The 24,111-nt window shown below is 35.9% G+C and overlaps 1 protein-coding gene across 1 annotated transcript; it reads right to left on the bottom strand.

Annotated features, from left to right (window-relative positions):
- Window positions 1-459: 459 nt before the first annotated feature.
- LOC104462590 (contactin-associated protein-like 2) lies at window positions 460-24,111 on the bottom strand (the record flags this gene model as incomplete). The annotated part of the gene is made up of 5 exons (XM_010074589.1): window positions 24,048-24,111; window positions 12,979-13,182; window positions 10,475-10,659; window positions 7,169-7,312; window positions 460-724 (listed from the first exon to the last, which is right to left on the bottom strand). Coding segments are annotated over exons 1-5 (862 nt in total), but the record flags the coding sequence as incomplete, so codon positions are not given.

Genomic DNA, 24,111 nt, shown 5'->3' with positions numbered 1-24,111 from the left:
AACGTAGCGAATACCACAGTATTTTTTGTGCCAGCTTTGTGGTTAAAACAAATGGATTTTTTTTTCAATGAGAGCTTCCTATTTATTAGGAAGTAATAGGAGCAGCCTAATTATTAGGCTACTCTCAACAAGAGATTAAGCTCCCCTTTTGAAACCAAATATTTTTGCAGAGAAGACTGTGAGACAGATGAAGAAAAAGAAGCAATGCTGCCTCATAGATAAAGGGTGATATGTTTTCCGGGTTACATGACAGAATAAGAATATTTGTGTCTTCTTTTTTAATCTAACAACTGTTCCAGTATTCTTTTACCTCTTACTCAACAAAACATACAATAAAGGATTTAATATAATTACAATTTAAATTTTAGATTTTGTAAAACAATTGTTCTAATTTTTAGGTCCATTATGCTTTTAAACAAAACCAACAAAAATAAGACCAATTAAAAAAAACCTACTTACCTGATGAGATGTCTATTTGGTTCTTCTTCACTTGAGTGACATTGATATGGATGCTGACTTTGCCCTCATTTATGTCAATCTCAACATTCCCCAGGTCATCTGCAAAGTTGCTGAAGACAAGAAGTCCATTGGGATTCCAGGTTCGGAAAAGGAAACTGACTGAAAAGAGATCCTGGCTTGGACGACCAGGAACCTCAAGGTAACTGGTTGCATTGAAAAAGACAGGCACTGTATGTGGCTCCACACAAGAAAAACTTAGATTTCCCTAAGTAAAACACAAAAAAAGGAAAAACATAAGCAAAATGTTAACATTCCACTAAATTCATAGCTACCTCTAGAAAAGTATTTTAGGTTTCATTCAACCTAGAGACTACTGTGATCAATGCAAGTTGCACGTAAAAATGTGTTCATAATATTATAATTATTGTTACTATTATAATGTTGTTGATGAGGTTTGGTTTGTCTAGCAGTGGCCCCATTATATTTTGTGCTGGACATACACACAGTAAGAGTCAGCCTTTGCCCTGAAGTGATACAGTCTAACTAAGATAAAGCTTAGACAAAAGCATTAATATTCCCAGTTCAAAGATGAAGAAATTAATCACACAGAAACTTGGGCTTGTTCTTGGTCACCGAAGAAGCCCATAACAGAGTAGTAATTCATCCTTTTCTAAAAATCAAACACAGCTTTCCAAATAACCTTATATCAGTGTGTCAATCAACATAATATATGAGGTTGTGAAAGAAGGATGTATAACACCCAGTAAAGAGCTAGCCTCTCTGTTGTGTTTTCTGCTGGGTAATACTAGATAAGCTAATACTTCATTTCATGAAGCAGAATAATTTGGAGTAGCTGATCATGAACAATGCCTAATATTTGTAGTTAGTCAATAATATTCTCTGTAAAAGAAACTGAAGTTTTCACGCTATAAATTTTTATTCTTTGTGAAATTGACAAAAATCCAGTCAACTTTATTGACTCCTAAGGCTTTAAAATGTATCTGTAAATAAGGCTAGAACTAGGGACATGATATTTTCACTCTGGTTCTCACGTCATTTCTCATAAAAGACCACAATGGTAGGATGTATCACCATTTTTTTTCTTTAGAAACTGTAAATAATTTCCAGAATTAACTTTTTAATGCATGAAGGCAAATATAACAGGAAAACTTCCTCTACTGAAGAATTCCTCTAACACGTGGCAAAGTGGAACCTGTTCTATGGTTAGGTTTTCTGATGCACCATGGCAGATGGATACCCTGCGGCAATTTCAGTTCAATTCGGGAAGGAAGAATTTTATCTGGTGCAGTACAGAAATTAATACTAAGATGAAGACAGCAATTCCTCTGATTTTTTTTGTGCATTAAAACAAAATATTGAACAACATTTTTGGAGATACCTAGATGTTTAGAGATGAGGTTCACCTAAACGCTATTCAGAATCCCAACAGGACTCAGTCATCATGTTTCTCACATAAATATTTTTAAACTCCATATTACTGACTTCCTGGTATAAATTTTTATGTCACGTATTTTTGTATTCATAGTGTATAAATGCATCTGAAAGCTCATTTGGAGGGAAGGTAAAGAATTTGCAACTAAGATAGGAACTTTGTGTCTGAAAATGTGTGGGAGCTAAGTCCGAAGTAAATTTTTTAGAAGTAATTCTCTTCAGTTGGAGGTATGCTAGATGACGCCAATAAGGAAGATTTAGCACTTAGCTACCAATGTCCAAACCTGCCACTTGTTAAAAGAACAACGCACCAGAAAACACCTTATCTGTGTCATAGCAAGATACTACCTGTGTGGCAGATGCAGTTTCTTATATAGTATTTCCATGTCAAAATTAAATGAATAAAAATCATAGTTTCTTGAGCACTCAGACCCTTAGATTACTCTGCACAACCACCTCTTCCTCCTACAATGTCAGAAGTTATACTGCCACATAGCCTACCTATAAAGGCCAGTAGAACTAGCAGCAGCTAGACTATCAGGTTGGCAGCCTCCATCCCCAATTAAAAACACTGATGATTCCAATAACCTGGAACTAGGGAAGAGATTTCTTTATGCTGAACTAAAAGATTTGTTCCTCTCTTTATGATAAAATATCAGCATTACAAGCCATGTTCTTTTCATACACCCATGTTCCATTGATAACAAAAAATATCCAAGGATTTAGGAAAATAATTAGCTAAAACAACTATAGGAAGCTTTTAATTTACAGTGTGATGACAGAAATTACAACTACTTTCTGAGTAAAGGCAAAGGACCTCCCCTCATCTCCTTCATTGCCAAGCTGCTTGGCTATTCTGGGTTTTTTGGTTTAAAGGTTGCCTAGAGATTTTAAGCTTTCAGCCATCTAAGCATTACATCAAATTAGTTAACTCATTTATTTTAATAGTTTTATTCCAAACATTTCCAAGTGTGCTAGACAATACTTTTGGCTAAACCACAAATTTTACACACAGAAAAAAAAAAAAGCTGGAGAGTCGATGAAATACCCTCTAACAATTGTTAACATTCTCAGTGTAATAATCACCCCATGGATTAGAAACAACTCATGTTACATCGTTAAGGCAGTCCTGTGTAGACAAAGAGGGCAACAGCATTTTGTAGGAGCTGACATCTCATCGTTCACTCACAGATGCCAATTAAGTAGTGCTCAGCAAGCTTTTTGTTGGACATTTTTAAGTTTATTTTGCTGCCTTGTTAACAAGAGGAACTAACAATTTCCTCATAACAAGAAGGCTTTCATATCCAATTGCTGCTCTCCTTTTATCCTGATGCATGGGATACTTGCACGTATAACACCTATTATTGTTAACGGCACCGAATGCATTCAAATCCTTTTGCACATCAGTGAATGCATTTATCATGAAGAGCCTAACTGCATAAAAGATTTCTTGAGGAAGGAACATATAATTCTAATTTCTCTGCTAGTTAGTATTGTCCCTACTGAGCTATTCCGATTAATCTGAACTGGATTACTGATTCCCTCTATGACTAATTCATGAGACAACTCGTCTTTTAAGTAAAGTCCGCCTGATACAGATTGCTCACTAGGTCTAGGTCAAGAGGCCGAGATAATCTGCAGCTTGTCTCTCTAATAGCATCCCTGTTTTTCAAAGAGAAAGAGATCCTTTTCTGTAGATTCAGAGTGACTTGCTGAGCAGTTCTCTGGGCAATGACATCTGGAAGTCACATGTATTCTGTGCATTTATACTGAAACTGTTGGTTTTGTTGGAAATTGTGAAAATACCTTCATTTGGGTAGCTTGAGCTTTGTATTGTGATCTTTAATCTGTGCTGCAAATGACCTTCATGTTTACTTCTTTCAAATCAATTTTGCCCATCCACATTCAGATGTTATCCCTTGCAGAAATACCACTGGGTCTTAAAACCCTTCCCAATTCATAGAGCTACTGGCTGAATATGTAGCTCCCAAAAGAAAGGTAACGAGTTTTTTTAAGACTACGATACCTGTTAAGTCAGGATGGATTATAGAGCACAGGCAATGTATTGTATGCTAATGTTTATCATGTTATTTCAGTATTTTTCTCAAAATAGCTTATTACTCATCTTTGAGCTTAACATAATGTTTGCTTAATAGAATAATTGAAAAAAATCATCTTAAATTTGTATAGGATTGCACTCAGTAATACATGGCATAGGAGCTGCAGAAGTGGGAACATAAGGATGGAAGGTAGCAAATACAATTCTCCTCAGCATTTCCCAGTTACAGGCTCTAAAATTGGAGAGGCTGTTCTTTGGAAACTAAATCCAATTAGTATTCACGCTGCCTGCCCTTAATATAGCTCTGGGTAGGAAAATTTGATAAAGTGACTATACTCCTAGACTCAAATTTCTCTGGACTTCCTGTTAGCTGCATATTCTGGTCTCCTCTCACTAGTGGTATGAGGGTCAACCTTCTTCAGTTATGCAAGGTAAGGAAAGTCCTACAAAGTTTCTTATACTTTAGTAGAAAATACAGAAAAGATGAGCTGGAAGATTGTTTACAAGCATGTTCCCTGTTTCTGTCTTAGTCCTGGGTCACGTTGTATACAAGAGTTAGCACTGTGGTAGTTAGTCACTGCGAACTCCTGTTTGCATCTTGGTTCAGGAGAAAACCAGACACTTACATTCTCTGTCTCAGCTGTCCTTTTCTCCCTGCCTCTCCCTTTTGGGCCTCTTTATCATTTGCCTCATTTATCTTCTATGAAAACAAATCAAGCTCCTCTAATAAGAACAACGATAACTGCTCAAGACCATCCATCTGACTCATTCTCCCCTAAGATCTGTTGGCACAAAGGACTGCCAAACTTTTTTCCCCCTTATTCTTACCCTCTAAATCTAGAAGAAATATGTTATTAAAGTCAGTGTTGGACTTTATTTAAATTTAAAACAAAAAGTTTAAATTGTCTTTATATCCTTACTCTTCAATGAATTAAAGAGATGCTTGGTGATGCTTTTTTGCTCATAACACCTATGAATACACAACCTAATTTTTTTTAAATTTAATTTTGTTCAGAGACAAATCAAGATTATCATCTTATTATCATCTCTGATTCTCTGGGCCTCCTCGTTCTGCAAAATTAACTTGTCGACTCCCTTTGATTGTGTGACTTCTGAAATTCAACATACATCTAAGAATATTTTTTTCTTCTATCTTACACCTCTTTAATATCCTCCTTTACTCTTGTTCTCCCCCACCCCTGCCCCATGATACTTCTCATCACCATACTGATTACTTTGCTTGTGTTCCACTTCATTACATTTTGTCTGTCTTGCCTCTTCAGACAATACACTGTTTAGGGCAGGGTGTGCCTACTGTTATGGGTTTGTACAGGATCTCCTACAATGGAGCTTTGATCCTTGTTGGATTGCTTCAGTGCCAACATCATAAACATGATTAAAAACAACAGTAATCTCAACAGAGTCTATTTTTCACGCTAAATAAGGCTAAAAATCAGGAGAAAAAAAGCTTTTGTAAAAAACCCATAAAAATCCATGTTGATTTAGTTAGATTAAAATTGATTTTGCTTTTGAAAAGCTGAAGCAATTTAAGTTATTCTACTGAAAACAAAGGTCACTTCTATTTTTACAGCCATTTTCAGAATTGGAAATCAACAGAACCATCAAATAAAACTAGCATGCCATTGCCTCTGGATGTAGCACTAACACTGCCAAAGCGGCTTACGCAGATTCCACTTTCATCTTAACAGGTAACAGAATTTTAAAAACAAACAAATAAGGAAAGAAATAAACAAATAAAAACCAGAGAGATTATTTTACAGAGGCTTTACAGGCCTGCTAGCTATTTTGCACTTTTGAAAGGATGGGATTTGCACTACAGAAACCTCTTAAGTAACTCTTCTGTTCAGAAAGAGGCTTTAAGAAACCTTGCAGTGGACTCAACTGTGCAAAATAGAAAGACTGCTTCTTCACAAAGATCCTTTTCTAAATCAGGCATCGATCTTTGAAAATCATGGTTACATGAGAAGCTCAAAATGCAGTGTAGGCAGGAAATAACAGGCAATTTTAAAAAAAAAAAAGTCAAAGATTCAGGAGTTCATGTGACTGGGTCAAAAAAATTCTAAAAGTGGAGTCTTCCTCCACAGCATATGCATCATGCTCTTTGCCTTTGACAATACTGAAGAGATTCATGTAGAGAAAAGGTTTTAAATATCAGACTGTATTGCTGACTTTGTATAGGCAAACATGATATATTCAAAATTATCCTTTGTATTACCTTGACCATTTAGCCATACCATTCATACAGTCATATGGAACTTCAGTGTTACTATCCAAGGAGTAATCAAATGGTAATCAATCCTTTGCACTCCATCATCACTGCATATGTAAATCTCTACTATTTATTACATACAGAGAAAAGCAATAGTGGAAACGTACATATTGCTAGGAGGACTTTGGGGAGGCTGTAAACTTGTACAGAAGAAAGCCTTGAACAACTTATTCAGGCCATCTCAAACTCATGGCAATAATACATTTATTTCTTACCCACATTGCCTTTGTATGTCAGCAAGCAATTTTAGGAACATTTAGAGCCTTAAAAATACAGTAATTAGAGTACATTATTTCTTAATCACTCTGCCCATAAAGCTGCAAGTTTGAACATGAAAGCAACTATGAACGCTTAAGGAAGAAAAAAAAAATAGCATAAAATGGTAATAAGCTCTGTAATGTTAATAAACAAAATAATGATTTTCAAGTCTAATATCTTCGGGCTTTTCAGAGCTACCAGAAAGGCTTGTTGAAGTATTCCCTTCCAATGACTTTTGGACTCCAGCAATCCAACTAGCTCTGCAGGGATGGAAGATACCAGGTTTTAAAGCCACAAGAAAGCTCCAATTGATTTAATAATTTCGTTTGCACTGGTTTTGCACTACTGTAATTTGGGAGGGAAGTCAAGAAGTACTAATTGGCTGAGCTGATTTTCTTTTAAAAAGTAGTTATCTGATACTGAAAGTTAATTTTGGAAAGATGACACAGGACACCAAAAGTAAAATTCTCAGACATAATAATAAAAAAAAACACTTACATACAATAAGATCTGTGTATATGTGATAAAATTTGTGTTCTATATCATTCCAGTTACATCACAAGGATATCAGCTACACAAACCCACAAACCTTCTAGTGTCTTTTAGAAGGAGAAGCAGAAGTTTAGATGACCATTAAATTACACTCTTACCACATTAGAAGGTTCCAATTTCTTCCTCTTGGCAAGGTCAGTGATATTATTGCCATTGTAGTTGATGCTCTCCATGCAGCCTTTGAAATTTTTTCTACTGTTAGAACTTGGCTTCCCAGAAAAAGGCATACCTCCAAAGGTTATCTTTGAATGAAACAGAAAATGGTAGATAGTTACTGGAGGGCAAAGACTTTCAAACAAATCTGCTGTAGATTTATTTGCTTTCTTTGAACATTCAAACAGAGTGAATGAGAGAGTTGCCAAAACAGCTTAGAGAAAAAGGGAGTATCAAATAAGCACTGCAAGAGCAAACAAACAAAAAAAATCTGTAATGAATTTGTGATTGCAAATATTTATGGTAGTAAATCCAAAGAATGAGCAGTCACACATCACAGTTGTTCATATATGGACTGCTCGCCTGATCGCTACTGAACAATACGTCCACCAAACGAAGAACTTGGAATAAATGTCCACCCCAGTATTTTTCTAAACGAGAGGAGACATGAAATTAGGTGGATAATCTGATTCAGATCACTGACTCAGCTCTAACTCTGTGCCAGAGCTCAGACTACAGCACAGCAGTGGTGAGCTCCAATACCATGCATTTGTTTCCTTTAATGCTTACATATCTAGTTCGTCTAGAAGAATTTTACAGAATCACATAGTTAAAGATGCTATCCCCTGCTAGACAGAAGCACCTTCCGCTACTGAGAACATGCTTTTATCATGTAGTTACAGTCAATGAGGAGTTACCACAAGACTTAGCAGGCCAAATGAGCCCCATAGAGAAGATGCAAACACTCAGCCATCAAGGTCAAACAGGAATTGCTTTTCTCTTAATGCTGAAACACTGGGTTATTCAGAATCTCTAGTGCCAAAAGAACGAAGAAAAACAAATCTTTTACAAACTAAAAATTTTTATCTCTTACGAAGTCTCTCCGTGTCTCTCCATAGAGACTATACAGTTCTCTATCACATCAGGGTCTTTTCTGAAATGTAAGTGAATAAACGCTACATGTTTTCATTAGTATTTTGCAGCCCAAATGTAAAGAATATGGGACTCATGAGACTAGCCCCTGCAATCTATGTTAAGTATTTATACCCAATAGATGACAGCATAAATAGTAATGACACCTAGTTTCCCTGCTCCACAAACGCTCACAAAAATGTCTCCTTGTAGTCTGCTGCTGAGATTTGCCAGAGCGGAGCTTTTAAATATCATTCACTGTTAAGTCCATTTGTTATTACTGAGAGCAGGAAAACGCAGCTCTAGGGATACATTTTCCACTTTAAAAGCATGTAAGATATCATTTTCTGTCCCAAAGAGAATGCTTTGACTTGGCATAAGAGAAGAACTAAAGCTATATAGCTGAAAATCAAAATCTTTTTAAGTAGCACATACCAGCTATGTAAAAGCATTTTGCAGGACACATCTTCAGGTATTATAAATTGACACGACTTAGCACTAGAACTGAAAAATGTGACAGTAATATTTTGATGGCTGTCAAACATTCTTTTGCATGTTATAGTCATGAACTTGGACAACAGAAAATGGAGAGGGAAACATTTTGAAGAAAAGGAGAAAAATTGCAAAAAACACATACCATGAGAGTGAGTTGAGAGGAACTCAAAGGATGATTTTTTTTTTTACCTTGAAAATGAAATCAGAACTACTGTTTATTCCTCTTTTGTGCTTACTTAACTTTTCTGAAAGAGATTAACCTAGAAACTGTTTTTTTTATAAAAAATAGTTTTAATTTTTTCAGATTTATCCATGTGATTAATTTATCACAAGGGCAACACATTTAACTTTAGTCTACGACGACTAAATCCAAAACCATTGAGATAACTGAGAGAAAAGAAAAGAAGAGAGGTTAAGGCTCTTGCCTTACACACACAATCCTATAAGTTCCATTAAACATAAAGGCATCCGTGTACATGGAGACTGAAATGTATCTTTGAGAACTGCCAGTGAGGTCTCTAATGTCAGAGAAGAGAGGAAGGTGAATGTCCTGGATTCTACTCTTACTAGGTGTAAATTTATTGTATGCACTATATTTATTATGCAAACATGCTACAGATATATATATTTTTATATATGTATCTGCAAATTGTCCAGCCCTGGCTTATGGCATTCAGACTAACTTTTTCTGTAGTTCACTCACTTTAAAATCTTTAATAAAATCCATTTATGTGAGTTTTCAGTGGCTCAATTCAGATCTTCAGTGCTCGATGAGTAACAGAGGTACAGGCAAATTTGCTCATTACTTTCTCATTATAACTGCTACTAAAGAAGGCGTTCCTAAAGATTTGTTGGAATATAAGTAAATATCTGATTTGGTAACATTTACAATCAAAAGCAGTTTTTTCAAACATTCATATCATATTCTTGATTAAAAGATTATTTGTAAAAATATCAATACAAAAGTTAATTCAAACTTTTCTGCATCACATCATCTTGATTCCCTCTCACTGCTTAAAGTTGTAAGGATGGAAATGCATGTATTTGGCTCAGCCAACCACATTCATTCTCATTAGAAACACTGAAGAGTGCAAGAAAATCATTATATAAAGTTTGTAATAACCCACGTGCTGAAGTTCATATAACAATTTAGAGGAGCTGAACAAGTTCATAATAACAGAAGGCAGAGTGTAATTAAACAACAAATCCACATTTAATTATTGTCAACGCTTGTGTGTATTAACCTTATTAAACAAAACTTTTCTTAGAATTTTCCTCTTTATTGCTTCTTTATGAAATGAAGTTATTGATGGCATGTCTGTGAAAATACAAGTACCTACCTACCTAAGACAAGAAAGATCAAGATCCGTATTAGTAGAAAGGTTCTAATCTGCCTCCTTTGCTAAAAATTAATACTACTTGTCACCACAGAATGAGGATTTCTGATAAAAGTGCCAAACTATCACCTGAATGGAATAACAGATGGTATGATTTTTTTTGTAATCCGCTTCGTGCTTACAACAGCTGCTTTTAGAGACCTTAAAAGTAGTGTATGCTTAACTTGATGAACAACATAGATCTCCCATTTTAATACAAAGGGCTGAGATAAGTCTTACACCAGATGGCATCTGGCAGACTAATGCAGAGAAACTTAATTTACACTTAAGAGGGAACAGTGCTGGAAAGAAAATTTCAGGAAGCGTAAGGGAAAAAAAAGAATTAAAACAAATGTACAAAAAAAAGTGCCAAAACTTCTTAAATTATATTCGTTTTCGCTTCTCTTCTTATTGGACTTATCTTTATAAAGCCAACTTGAATGAAAACAAACAAGTTTCACTGTCTACCTCATAATCCAGGTCCAAGTAATCAAATTCTCCATTGGTTCTGAAGTGCTGCATGTGCCTGTCCAGGGTGAGATTGATGTTTCTCCCGTGGCGCTCTATGATGATGGAGTGCCAGTGGTGATCGTCTAGGAGGCTGCCCGTCATCACAGATGTGTGGCCATAAATAGAGCCAAGCTGGTTGCTGCCTAAGAGAGGAACAGAAACAACAGCAATTCTCACCTCATACAGTTAGGCAAACATTCTCTTCTTGCTCTGTCAGTATTTCACCTGAATTATACCAGACACACAATAAGATGAAGGAACTCAGTCCGCTATAACGCTAAGATCTGCCCAGTGGAGGGTTGCCATAAATACAAATAGCTAGACCATATACAGCAAGAATCTGGTCAGTGAACTGTATACACAGTTATTCATAATAGTAGTTATTTGGAGTTGAACCAGAGAAGCAATATCTACTTCCAGCTGTAAAATTGTTTTCAACTAGGGGTTTTCTGTGTCTTCATTCCTACACCACAGAAATGAAAAGCTGTGCCCTCTCCTAGAATGGCCCTCGGGCCAGGTGCTGAGCTTCCCTGGAACTGCACTGAAAGCGATATGGTACCTGATAACAGACTTGTGTCAAAAAAACCCTTTTCAGTCTGATAACAGCAAACACTTAAATAAGGTCTACACTTGTAGACTCTGCCAGTATAGCTATACCAGTGAGTCTATAGGAAAAGGTTCAATACAGACTGAGCTAACGGCAGCAAAAAATGTCTTCTGCTAACACAGCTTACTTTGGTCTTTCCTCCTACAGCAATCTTCCTATTCTGGAAGTCAAACTACTAGCAAGAGTACAGTATTGTAATTCTCTGCTGTGTTTTCCAGGGCTAGTGCCAGTGCAGCTATGCTAGTCAGAGACCACATCTCATTGCAATCTGACTGACATCGCTAAGCCAGCAAAGGTTGATCGCATGGATCTCAACTGAAGCAGCAAATGACTAATTCAGCAGTAAGTTTAAAAAATTGCTGCACCGCCCAATAACTCAGTGCAATCTTCCACGTTCTGAATACATGAGGACCTAAAGCATTTTTGGAGCTAAGACCTTCTTACTATGAAGCATGCTGCAACTGAGACATTAACGTTTGTGCGTGTCGATAACACATTCTGAAAAATCACACTTCCATGGCATAACACATTACTCCCCTACAAATGACCACACTGCCTTTTTGCTGAAGGCTACTGATCCTTCATCAGCTGTTGTTTTTTTTTAAAAAAAAAAAAAAAAAAAAAAAAAAAGTGTGTCCATGAGCCTCAGTTTCTTCAATGCAAAGTCATACCCAGTGGAAAGCAAAACCTAATTCCACTCCTCTTCCCCATCTTCTCCCCCACCCTGGATTTTAGCAGGCTAAGTGAACATCCTTTTCCACTGACTCCGGTGCAAAGACAATACTCTCAGGCAGAGGAAGAGTAGCACCGTAAACCATTCCTTCTGTTTATTAAGTGAGGGTGTGTCACAGGGACTATTCTGATTGCTCAGCGCGGTGATTTAAGAACATTCCCATCAAGCAAATATATGGAAGTTATAATAGCTTATAAAGACAGATTGAACTGAGGAATATGGAAGAAATGGAAATGAATGGGTTAGTATTGCAATTAAAATAGAAAATAGGTAACGGCTACAGGAAGATGTGCTTTCCTCCTCATCTGCTCACGTTGATCTTTAGAAAAAGAGTTGGAGAAAATGCTAGTGGAAATAATTACTATTCAGTGTAAATAATGAACAGAGTAATTTACTTTTCACATGTCTGTAAGAGAACTAAGGTAAGTTACATGAAACCTTTTTCTAAAACTCTTTTGTTTGAAAAAAAAAAAAAAAAAGGCAAAAAACAACCCTGAAACCAGATAAACGTGTTTTTTTCTTTATAAATCAGTTCACTTGTGAGCCTTTAGTCTTTCACTAGGAGGAAAAAAGGAGAATGGACCTAAAGTAACATATACAGGACTCCATCATGAGATCACCTGACAAACAGATGTGTCTTCTTTCCTTTCCTAGCCCTACTTCACAGATTTTTTTTGAACCTCAGCTTCACGTGGCCCGTAGCTTCCCAAATTGATACCTTCTTTCCTGCAAGGTTCCTAAGGGGGACCTTCATTCCTCTAGCACTAATGACAGTGTCCTTCTCTCACAAAAAAGCCACATCTGAGGTCAAATACAATTCTAGAAAGGTGCTTTTTTTTTGTTTGTTTTGTTTGTGGCAAATTTCTAATGACAATATATCACTGATCTAGTTTTACTGTATGACCTTATTTTCACACTATATCACACCAAGTAAAAAGGAAGGAATGGAACAGAAAAAAGCCCCAAACATACAGAAAGGGAGCGAACAACATTTTCATCAAATTATCTGATTAAACGGTGTGGCCTATCATATCACTGGAGAAAAAAGGATGTAATATTTGACCTAAAATTTGGGGGGGGGGGGAGTTAAAAAGTACACAAAACAAAACAATCAAAGCATACCTAAATTTAAATTTAGAGCAAGTTTGGCTTTCTTCAGTTCCAAGGTGATATAGTCTCCTTGTTGTCCTTCTCCGTGGAAGATTACACCTTCACTTTCAGAGGTTTTAAATTTCAGAGAGATGACATCTTTCAATGTTTTCATTTTCTTGTTCCTGAATCTGTATGGTAACACTGCATGGCCATCAAAGTTGATAACATCAGCCCCTAAAGGAAAAAACAAATAACATTCTTGATGAGTGATTCCTGTGGCCACTGGAAAAACAGACAAGACATATGTAGATTGTACCTGAACAGAATAAAAAAATGTACAAGTGTGATATGCATTGTAAATACATTTTCTCTTGACCACAATTTAATACCATCAAAAGTAGGAACCAGGCAGGACATAAATTTAATCCATAAGATTTCAAAAAAAAAAAATCAACAACATATTCAGGGGGACAAATATGACAACTGTACTCAACTTCTCTTGGTTTCTCTTAAACATAGTTGCTGCCATGAAAAATTTCTTAATTAGAGCCGAAAAATGAAAGACAAACTTCTGAGTGATCATTAATAATTCATTTGATATCTCTCTCTAAAGTCCAGTAGAGGTATCTGTGAGGGCCGTAAACAGTAAAACATAAGCCCAAAGAAATTGCCTAGTATGTTTAAAAGATTCCTCAACCTGTACACAAACCATAGGCATAGGCCTTGTCTACTTCAGTTTAATATGGAAATCTTGGGTACCACAACTAATTTTGAGAAGAAAACAAAACCAAACTCAAACAAACAAAGAAAAAAACCCCAAAAAACCCCAAAACCAAAAACAAAAACCAAGACAAACAAACAAACAAAAAAACCCCACCAAACAAAAAACCTGTAATTTGGGCTAATTTTTGTTCCAGGATTGGTTTTCTTAAAAATCTGGGAAAATACTGAGGGATGCAATCATTAGAATTTAAATCCAGTATTTATACAAATGTTGCATAATGGCACTACAAGATTTCATGTTGTCTTATTTTCATGACCTAATCTCTAAAGAATGAACCACAATTTTCCACAATTTTCTGGAGGCTAGATCCACAGTAAAAATAGCCACAGAACTCAATTCCATTGAACAGACATACTTCTGCTGAGTACTGAATCTTGTCTTTTAAGCAGAGCTCAGTAAAAGACTGTAAACAGATATTGAGCTCTAAAATTGTACACAGATTTGTTTAAGAAATTCCCTTTGCAAACTGTTTAACCTATGATAAACCATCAGTGCCTTAGCTACTATTTGTATAAGCATTTCATCCCCACTATTCACAACTGACAATTTAAATAGTCACTAAGCAAAATTCTTAAAAATGAATTAAAAAATGTTCATTTTTTAAAGAAAAAGTATTTCCCACCTATATTTTTTAAAAACATTCAGACTTCTTATTGCCCTACAATATTCATACCACTCATTTCACACACTGAATGAAATGAAGGATGGCATTTTATCATCTATTCTTCAACTACATCTGATTTTTGACCACTTCTGTGGGCTGCTCTTTGGTGACTGCCTGCAACTTCGTAAAATTCCTAACTTGTTTGTGCTGTTATGGTGGGAAGTAATTTAAATCTTGCAGATCCCCTCAGAAACACAGAAACAAAACCACTCTCATTGTGTAATGAATGCAGAAGAATCTTTTAAAGTCCATTAAAAGACTTGGTACACTATACCTAAATAACTGCATATATTTCAATTTGAATTTCTGTAGCCCACATTACCAGCTGATTATGCTAAAACCTGGTGACTTTGTTCTTCCAACGTATGTCAAACAAACATCTAAAAAATGTTTATTTTCAAATAATTTCTGAAATAATATTTTACACCCTAATTCAGAGAAGAGCCTAATAAACATGTACATCCATCCCTGCCTTGAGAATTTAGGAACCACCAAAATGTTTTGCTGAGTCAATTTTTACTATTGTTGTGTCCTCAATCTCTATCGAAGAACAGCTTGTGTATAGCATTTGTATAGGTTGCTTTTTCACTTTCTATAATTTCCAGAAATAATTTTCACAGTGATAAAAAATTTGAGTGTCAAAGAAGAGCATTCAATCAAGCATCACAGAATCACAGAATGGTTTGGGTTGGAAGGGACCTTAGAGATCATCGAGTTCCAACCCCCGTACCATGCGCAGGGACACCTCCCACTAGCCCAGGTTGCTCAAAGCCTCATCCAGCCTGGTCTTGAACCCCTCCAGGGATGGGGCATCCACAGCTTCTCTGGGCAACCTGGGCCACTGCCTCACCATCCTCACAGTGAAATATGTCTTCCTAATATCTAATCTAAATCTCCCCTCTTTCAGCTTATAACCACTACACCTTGTCCTGTCACTACACTCCCATGATGCTTAGCATTTATTTTCTAGAGAAAAGTATGTAAAACCATAACCAATATTTCATAAATAATTTCTATTTCATTGTTCAGTCAAAAAATCCATAACCCATCCTGTATTCATTAACTAAAACACACCCATTTGAGACTGAGGCTTGCAGTCATGTTGACTAAATGCATATCCATACATCCTTACACCACTGAGCACAGCAAATTTTCAAATATAAAGACCAACACATTATGCTTCCATCATTCAGGATGTTTCCCACAAATCACTAATACAATAAATAGTTCTCTGTTACTTCCAGGTCATTTGTTTTGCTGACACAATGATCCTGTGCATGCTGACGAAGTATGTGATATCTGATTCTGGTTGCTATAACCATTTGTCCCCTCTACATCTTTAATAAATCTATATGTATAACCACAATACGGTCATTATCCTCAGTTGACAACAAACTGTTGACTCTCTAGATATTATTACAAGTTAGAGAAGTTAAGAACTTTGCTGCCTTGCAGAAACTGTTTACAGTTCCTAAGACTGATACAGGGGAAGCATGATAGTGGACAGTTGGTGACCTATAGGTCTGCCTAATTTACACTAGAGATAAAATTATGGATGTTAGTGCAGCATGGATCACCAGAGTTTGTGATTTTTGCCTTTTTCACAGTGCTGCTGCTTTTTAAGCTTAAGAGTTTCAAGGGTAAATAATGTTTTCTGCTAACTAGCGTCAAGCGTATGCATGTCAGATCAAAACGTAAGACGTGCCATCTCCTACCCACTCATACTCACACATTGGCTCAGATACCAAGGTGACTAGTATTAATGGAAGGAGCATGGCAAAAAAAAAAAAGCCGTGTTGAATCTGGAAAGTAAGTCTAATCACTCTGCTCACTTTTTCAAGATAGAGCAGAAAAAAGTCTCATAATGTTTCTTTCTCACTCACAACAGCCAAAGATTCCCCAAAATTCTTCCTCAGGGAGTCAAAGGGATCTCAAAGACTGAGAACACCAATTCTATAACGCCAGTTTCCTCATGTTACTTTAAGCTGTTGTCCTTCTCCTTTCTAAAAGATTAATAGGCATATGCAACGCATTTCAGTTTCACACTAGGTTTTTAACACATTTGCATTGGTAGACGCTGACTCTCATCAAACAGATGGGTAATAAGTCACTGAAAGATTTGAAGGCTTTTTCCAATAGCCAAGATTTATTTTTTTTTTTTTTATTTAATGCATAGACTTTTTCCTGGATCATACTGACCTGTTACCACGTCTGTGGAAGGAGGTCAAAGGGAAGTATTTTAAATTTCTAAATTTGTAATCCTAACTACCTCTTCGAATTATATAGAACCCTATGCTGTATCTGCTATAGCATTCTCTCACCCCTAATTACCAGACTAGAAATAACCTGTGCCATGTATACATTCCCTTCCCGCCACTACCTGCGTCACATAACTGTAAGCACCAGTTCTAGACTCTTCTTGCCATTAGAAAGAAGAGATGCAGGTAGACAGAGACATCATTTGCACAAGAATCAATGCAGTCTCTGTTCATCTCTGCTTCTGATTAGACAACGAACTAAGACACTCTGACCCAAACATGGCAGATTTGTTGTCAGCAGCTGAACTCTGCAATGAAACAGATTACAACATGTAACTTGGACCTACCCCCAAATCTTCTGAAACCTGCAAAGAATTTTGATGCTATATAAACTTTGACCCCCTTCTTGGCTATGCCAAGTAAATGGTGCAGAAATTTTATCCAGTACATAAAATACGAGCATTACAAATTGACTGCAATATCTAATATTTATTAGTATATAATATATCTCATGTATATCAGAATGCAGCAATATATCTTAGAAATATCACTTTTCTTTACAAAACACACCTTACAACACACATTTCAATAATAAATACTTATTAAGCTCTAAGTGCAACTAAAACTCTCAGCCTGATCTGGTTCTTCTGAATGACAAATTCCAAGAATGTCAATCAGCTCAAAATTAAATATCAGAATGGCATGTTGTGTCTGTGGTACAAGAAATTCATTGAAAAGATATCAGTATGCAAGGAGGACACATTTTCTCAGGCACAGATACAAACGTTGCTCTCAGAAACGAGGCCACCCTGGTTCATATTCTGAGTCTGTATTCAGAAGCAACAGTCTGTGAGTTCAGAGGTGAGGTTATCTTGCACACCTCAAGTATGTATAACTCAAGTATATACATTACTTCTGGAGTTTCTTTTGAAGAAACAAAGAAAAAATGGTTAGAAAAATATTGGAAGAGATTATATCAACCCATTAGTTTTGCTTGCCTTACAAGCTGGCAAGAGATACAAGAAATGTCTTACTGAGATTTTTTTATGTACTTTTAGAAAATAACTTTAATAAAAGCATGAAAACTGGTTACAGAAAAAAATATCTACAGGAACGTCACTCTGTTATCATAAAAATCACACTTCTCTGTAAAGCAAATTTGTTATACAGATATCAGAACCTACCTGCAACTGCCTTGAACAAATGCTCCCGATGAAAGAAAACTGATGGACATTACAGCCGAAGCAACCTTCATAACAAATACACATCATAAAAGAGATGTTTCCGTAGACAGACAGAGATTAATTTCCATGAACATTTGTTCAATTTACTTTCTGATGGTTCTAGGAAGCCCTATACGGTGTGTATCACCTTTCCACTATGGCCAGCTGGTACCACTTTGTAACATCTGCAACGATTACCTTCCCAGTCAGGCATCTGATCCAGAGCTGATCAGGACAACAACTTGATTTCTGTGGGTTTGTGGATTTCCAACAAGTAGCTCACAAAAACGCAAGCACCCCTTTCGTACCTATGCTGTTGCAGTTATGGATATGTGTTCTTCACGTCATTCATGGAAGCAAATTCATATCACACACTTTAACAAAGCTGAGTAAAAAGGAGCATATTTTCCCAAAACCTAGCCTTCAATTATTGTGTTTTGAAAATCATTCAATTAAAAAAAAGAAACAGCAGTAATCTTTGATTAAACAGCTTTTTTATGCTTAGCTGTGCTGGAAGCAGGCACAGGGATCTGCATGATAATTCAATCACCTAAAGATTACATAGCAATTACGTTTAAGAGTTATCATATGTAAAACTGTGGTAATGACTTGTGTTCCTTCTATGATGACACTCAGCTGTTTAATATAATGATAATTACCATGATGCAAAATGGTACTTAGACAGTAAACCATATAATTCCTTTAATTGCAGTGTAAATGCATAATTTTTCTCATCTTTAGCCACTGAACTACTAGCATTAGTAGGAAAGAGACCTAAGCCACCACATACAGTATACCCACCCGCATTTAGTGATGTCTGACTGTTCTTAGAGGCTACTGTTGCAACGCAGGAAGGTTTGTTTTTAAATAAAGTGCAAAAAAACAATGAGAAAGAAGGAAAGAGGGAGAAAGAGAAGAAAACGCAGAAAAATGGGAGAAAAAGAAACTGAGAACTTTTTTTTTAAAAAAATACATTTAAATAGGAAGTACAGCTGTGATTACTTTCAGTTTGATTTTTCCCCTATTGGATTTCCTACAATATGAACAGACTGGATAACATTGCTGACGTCTTAAAAATATAGCATCACTTTCAGCTGGCTTGGAAGATGTGTTAGGCCTTATTCTAGTATATGTCTGAGATGCCACATTAAAACCATTTCATTAGTTAACAGCATCACCACATTCAATTTTCCTCTAATAAAGTCAGCAAGTCTTAAAAATATTGACAGAAAACTGGGCAGCAAATGTGATGCCATTCCCAAATCTCAAAGGAAAATAAGTCACCAGTCACAGGTCCTCCTACCTATGCTTTTGCCCTGTACTTCTGACGAAATGCAGGATTTGGTAAAATTTGATCAGGGAATAAAATCAATGTTAAGATATTTTCTTTGGTGCTCCAAAATAATTTATTAATTAATTATAAAGAAACAACTTCAAATCAGACTCAGGCTCCAGAACTTCTCTATTTCCTCCCTTTCTGGTGAGCAAAATATAACTATCCTCAGCAGACGTCAGCATCTGAAGGATGAAGATATGTGCATTCACAAAGACTCAACATTGAGACTTCGGCACAGCTACTCAGCTACTTTGATCAAGGTACTGCCTGGAATTACTAAAATATTCCTGCTATCAGGCATACCATAAAATAACACTGATCAGAAGAAAGCAGAACAGCGAAGTACTTTCCATAAAAATGCTCACCATACAGAAAAAAAAATCAACATTATTAATTGCGAATTGAACATGTACACATGTTTTTAAATCATTAATGATCTCTAAATGATCAACTCTACAAAGCCTGTACAGAATATTTCACGGGGATTAGAAAGAAAAAAAGTTCTGTACTACTGATCCACAGCAATCTTAGGTGGAATTTTCTCACTCCATTATCTCTATTTCATCTGCTTACATCTTCTGTTTAGATTAAAAGATTTTTAGGGAAAAGATCTTCACCTGTAGCATTCTTTTCTTACCCAATAATGTGAGCCTTAAGCCTGGTTTATTAATATTTTACAAACAAATAGCATTAACCATGAACTGTGCATCTACCCTCCGAAAATAGGAGAGATGCATCAAAGCACCTCTGACTGGGTGAAAATATTCCACACGTGTAGCTTCATTTGTTGTAGCTATTAGTCAACGGGTGCTAAAACATCATTATGACAAATATAAGTACATAAACAGTGTATTATTTATATATTTTAACAGCAAAATGAGGTTTTCTCCTAACAATGCAAGGGATAAGGCTCAAAATCATACCAAAACAAACTCATTTTGTTATTACTCAGGATAAATTACATACACAGAAATTACTTCAGAAGACCCTAATCTACTTTTTCAGTAGTTCCAAATACCGTCAATACGACAGCATGTCAAATTTGCCACTGGAGTCTTTGCAGCTCAAATCTCAGCGGTACTAAGTTAGCTGAGCTAATGTTAGAGATGCATCACTCCATCTCATTGCACCAGAAAAATGAGGAAGCCAGGTCCCAGCACAGCAGTCAAATGATTGTCTCCTCTTTTATGTTTTCTTACAATGAGGCAGAGAGCCAAAGGTACCATGTTTGAACATTGCCTTCAGGCACTACAGTCCAGCCATAAGGACATCGGCAAACTCCGTGGCTTGAAATCTGCTGCAGCAAAACTGACACTGCCTTTGCTCTCCTTTTCAAAAGGCAATGCATCGGCCACAAAGGTGAAGAAAAAAAAAAAAACACAATTAAAAAATCAAACCAAAAACAACAACAAGAACAAAAAAAACAAATAAACCCCCCCCTATACAGATGTATCTTGCACATACAACAAGAACAAAAAAAACAAATAAACCCCCCCCCCATACAGATGTATCTTGCACATACAATAATGTTCATATGAATACTTCATATTCTAGAAGCATAAAGGTGAAAAAAATCAGTCTTAAGTTTCGGTTGCCTGCTTCCATTGCACTGAACCCGAATCTTGTCATGATCAGTCAATCAATTCAACCCTAAGTGATGTCAATGTTTGAAAAAGAAAAAATACATTTGCTATAAGGTTTGGGATTTTTTTCTTGTTTTTCATTACGTTAGATATAATGTCTATATGGCAATGCAGTATCAATGTAGCAAAGAATGTACTGTCAAGGTGTATTTGTAACTCAATTATTGGGTAAAAGGCACAAATTTTATTCTTATATTTTAAAAATCTGCCAGAAACTCTGAAAATAAATCTGTGAGGAAGTATTCCCTAAGGTGGTGAGAATGCTTTGCCAAGTTCAAGTGCAATATCCACTGAAGATACGCCGACAGCACTCGGTACTTTTCAAGTTTTCTCTGAATTTCAGAGCAGAGGCATTTTTTCCTATTATTATTGTAACTGTTGCTATTATAATGCTGGTATACTACTACTAATTTTGCTAGCTCTTGTGCAAATGTCTGTAAACATGTGGTTCTTTGTCTGGGATAATTGAATATCTAATAAGAAATAAATGCAACAAGTGAAATGAATAAGCAGTAGGGAAAAAAAAAAGAAGGAAAACAACATAAAAATATGTAATCTAATTAATCTAATGACCATGGCTAAAAGTCACCCTCTCTTTGGACAACTGTATTCTTCCTCTAATTTGTGTAGCAACTAAACTACACCGCTACATAAGCTAATTCTTGCGCAATACAATAATTTTATGATGAGTGTATAAACCAGCGCAGTGCTCTGCAGAGTTACACCTAATTTCTGGTTTGTATTATGTAAGATAAAAGCAGGTTCTCAGGGAGAATCTGGGGGTCTGGCAAGGCATTAGTTACAGCATACACAGAAGAAAACACTCAAACATTTGAGGGAAATTAAGACTTAGGAACTTAGCCTCCAAATATGCCACAAAATTATTGTCTTAAGGATGTGTATAACTAGAATGATTTTTCAAACACTTAACACTATGATTGGTGATTTTTTTTTTCTACCAGATCTAATGCAACACTAGATTTTCAAGTAAATTTTCTTTCCTTAATTAGCTTTCAAAAAGACAACTTCATTCAAAAACCAAATGGTAACCCTTCAAAATACGCTATGCTTAGACTACAAATTGGATAAATGAAGCAATTAACATGTTTCTAGTATACTTCGCAAATCAGCTTTAAGCTTACGCATCCTAACCACAGTTTAGAAATTAGACCATACTGCCCTTCTAAGATGTAGTTCTTTTTTCTCATTATCTTGCTTTGGTTTTTTGATTGGAAATAGTTAAGAAATTAAATTGGGGTTTTTGTTTTGCATTTTCCCAAGTTGTGTCGGTTTTCTGCTTGTGACCAAAAATGGTGAGTGAACCCTCCCTCTCCTTGCCTCAGCCCATGAGTTTTTTAATAAGAGGCTGTGTGGTAGCTTTTAAAACCACGACAGTTTGTGACTCCAGAAAGCCAGCTGTGATGCATGGTATGAGAAGCAGTCTATCCAAAGAACTCTATTCATAGAGGAGATAAGAGATTGAACACCATGAAAAACACAACTTCATGACAACGTGTTTCTCTGCATAATCCCAATTATTTAAGTGCCTAAATGATGAGTTTTTTATTTTTTTCCAACCAGAAAATCTCTGAGCTTACTTGTATGTTGTCGTGATATTTTATAAAAAAGACTTTTTAACGTAAGTCTTTTGTCCTGAGGATATAATTTATCTTACTGTTGATGCACACTTCCATTTGAAATAATTTTATTCAAATAGTTGAAGTTCAAAATAGGAAAAAAAAAATGAAGGCTGTTCTGAAGACCTGCTGAATCCTGAGGTTGATTAACTGGGTATTTTTAACTATCTTTGAACTAAAAAGTGCAAATTAAACCGTAGTCTTCATCATCTCAAAGTTATACTGGCATGAACTTCATCTGCATTTATTACTGATTGAGAAGTGGTAGGTCATAAAAGCATTCCCTTTTACCAAAACATCCTCCAGTCTTTCTGTCTGTAACAACCACGTTTTAGTTGAGAATTTTTAAGGTCATAGTACAATAGTATTCACCAAATGGACACAACAGAAGCAATTTAATACATGAGGTTTTATACTTTAAAAAGTTTTCATACGCATATTTCATATAGCATTACAAGGGTCATTTATGATTATAAAAGTTAAAATTCAGGCATCTTGTAACTATGCACTAGAAGTAGCAAATTGTTCCCTATGATTTATTATTCTGTAGCTATGGTACTTCAAATAAATTTTGCAATAAAACATATGTATAATTAAAATACTCCAAAGAAACACAGCTTTTTGTATTTTACCATGCTGATTTACAAGTCATAAGCCTTCCTCTCAATCACAAATACATTTAGTTCTGTCTTTCATTGTGAAACCTGTCATTTGATACTGGATCTCAATGGGAACATTACAGTGGATAATTGAACTCTGAAACCAGGTACAGTACAGAACTTAATTTACTTGAAAGTAGCTAGCCTCTACTAATGTTTTCACTGCTTATTAAAAAAGTAAATCATAGGAGCTCCAGGTCAATAAAAAAGGACAACTCTGACTCTCCCATAGTAAATGGCCAAAACAGGTCTCAATCCTTATTAAACTGCTGAGCTTGCTCATTACTTAACGAAAAAAACCTACAGTAAAGAAAGAAGCTGCACCATGTCATACAACATTTATACTCAATTTACTTGGTGAATAAATGAGCTACAAAATGGACAAGACAATCTATTAAAACACTAAGGAAACGGATGACCAGCTGGAGCCCTCATTTTAATGTTTACAGCTGCATGAAAATAGGAAGATGCACAGTTGACCTACAAAATACTGATTTAGAATTTCTCTAATTTCTTTTTGAGCTGATGCCAGCCAATTCAATCATCTGATGGTATATAATCTTTCCACATGTCTTTTAATGTCTGGATCCTCTAAGAATACTCATTACTCAAGGCCAAATTCTTCTTTCTGGCTCACATTCTGTACCCTTTACTCACACAATCACTCTCAAAACACATATTCTTTACTTCTTCCAACCACAGACCTCATATTTAAATTGAACAATCTGCATACGCACTGATTAAGGAATATGCAGCAGGAACAGTTTCAAGCTGCTGTACTCAATTCAGTCTCATACAGAAAAAAATGTTGCTATTGTCATTAGAATTTCCGCAGTTGACCGTAAAGAGCAAGGAGTGCAAGACTGAGCCTGAGTTTTGGCCAGGGGCACCTCACCTTTATTCTGGTAAGTAGCCTCACTATTGTCTAAGGCACATAAATGCGTGTCATTAAAGGCCAT

The sequence above is a fragment of the Pterocles gutturalis genome, unplaced genomic scaffold (genome assembly GCF_000699245.1).
Source record: "Pterocles gutturalis isolate BGI_N339 unplaced genomic scaffold, ASM69924v1 scaffold29651, whole genome shotgun sequence".
In the NCBI taxonomy this organism is placed as follows: Eukaryota; Metazoa; Chordata; class Aves; order Pterocliformes; family Pteroclidae; genus Pterocles; species Pterocles gutturalis.
This window is presented reverse-complemented; position numbering and strand designations above follow the sequence as displayed.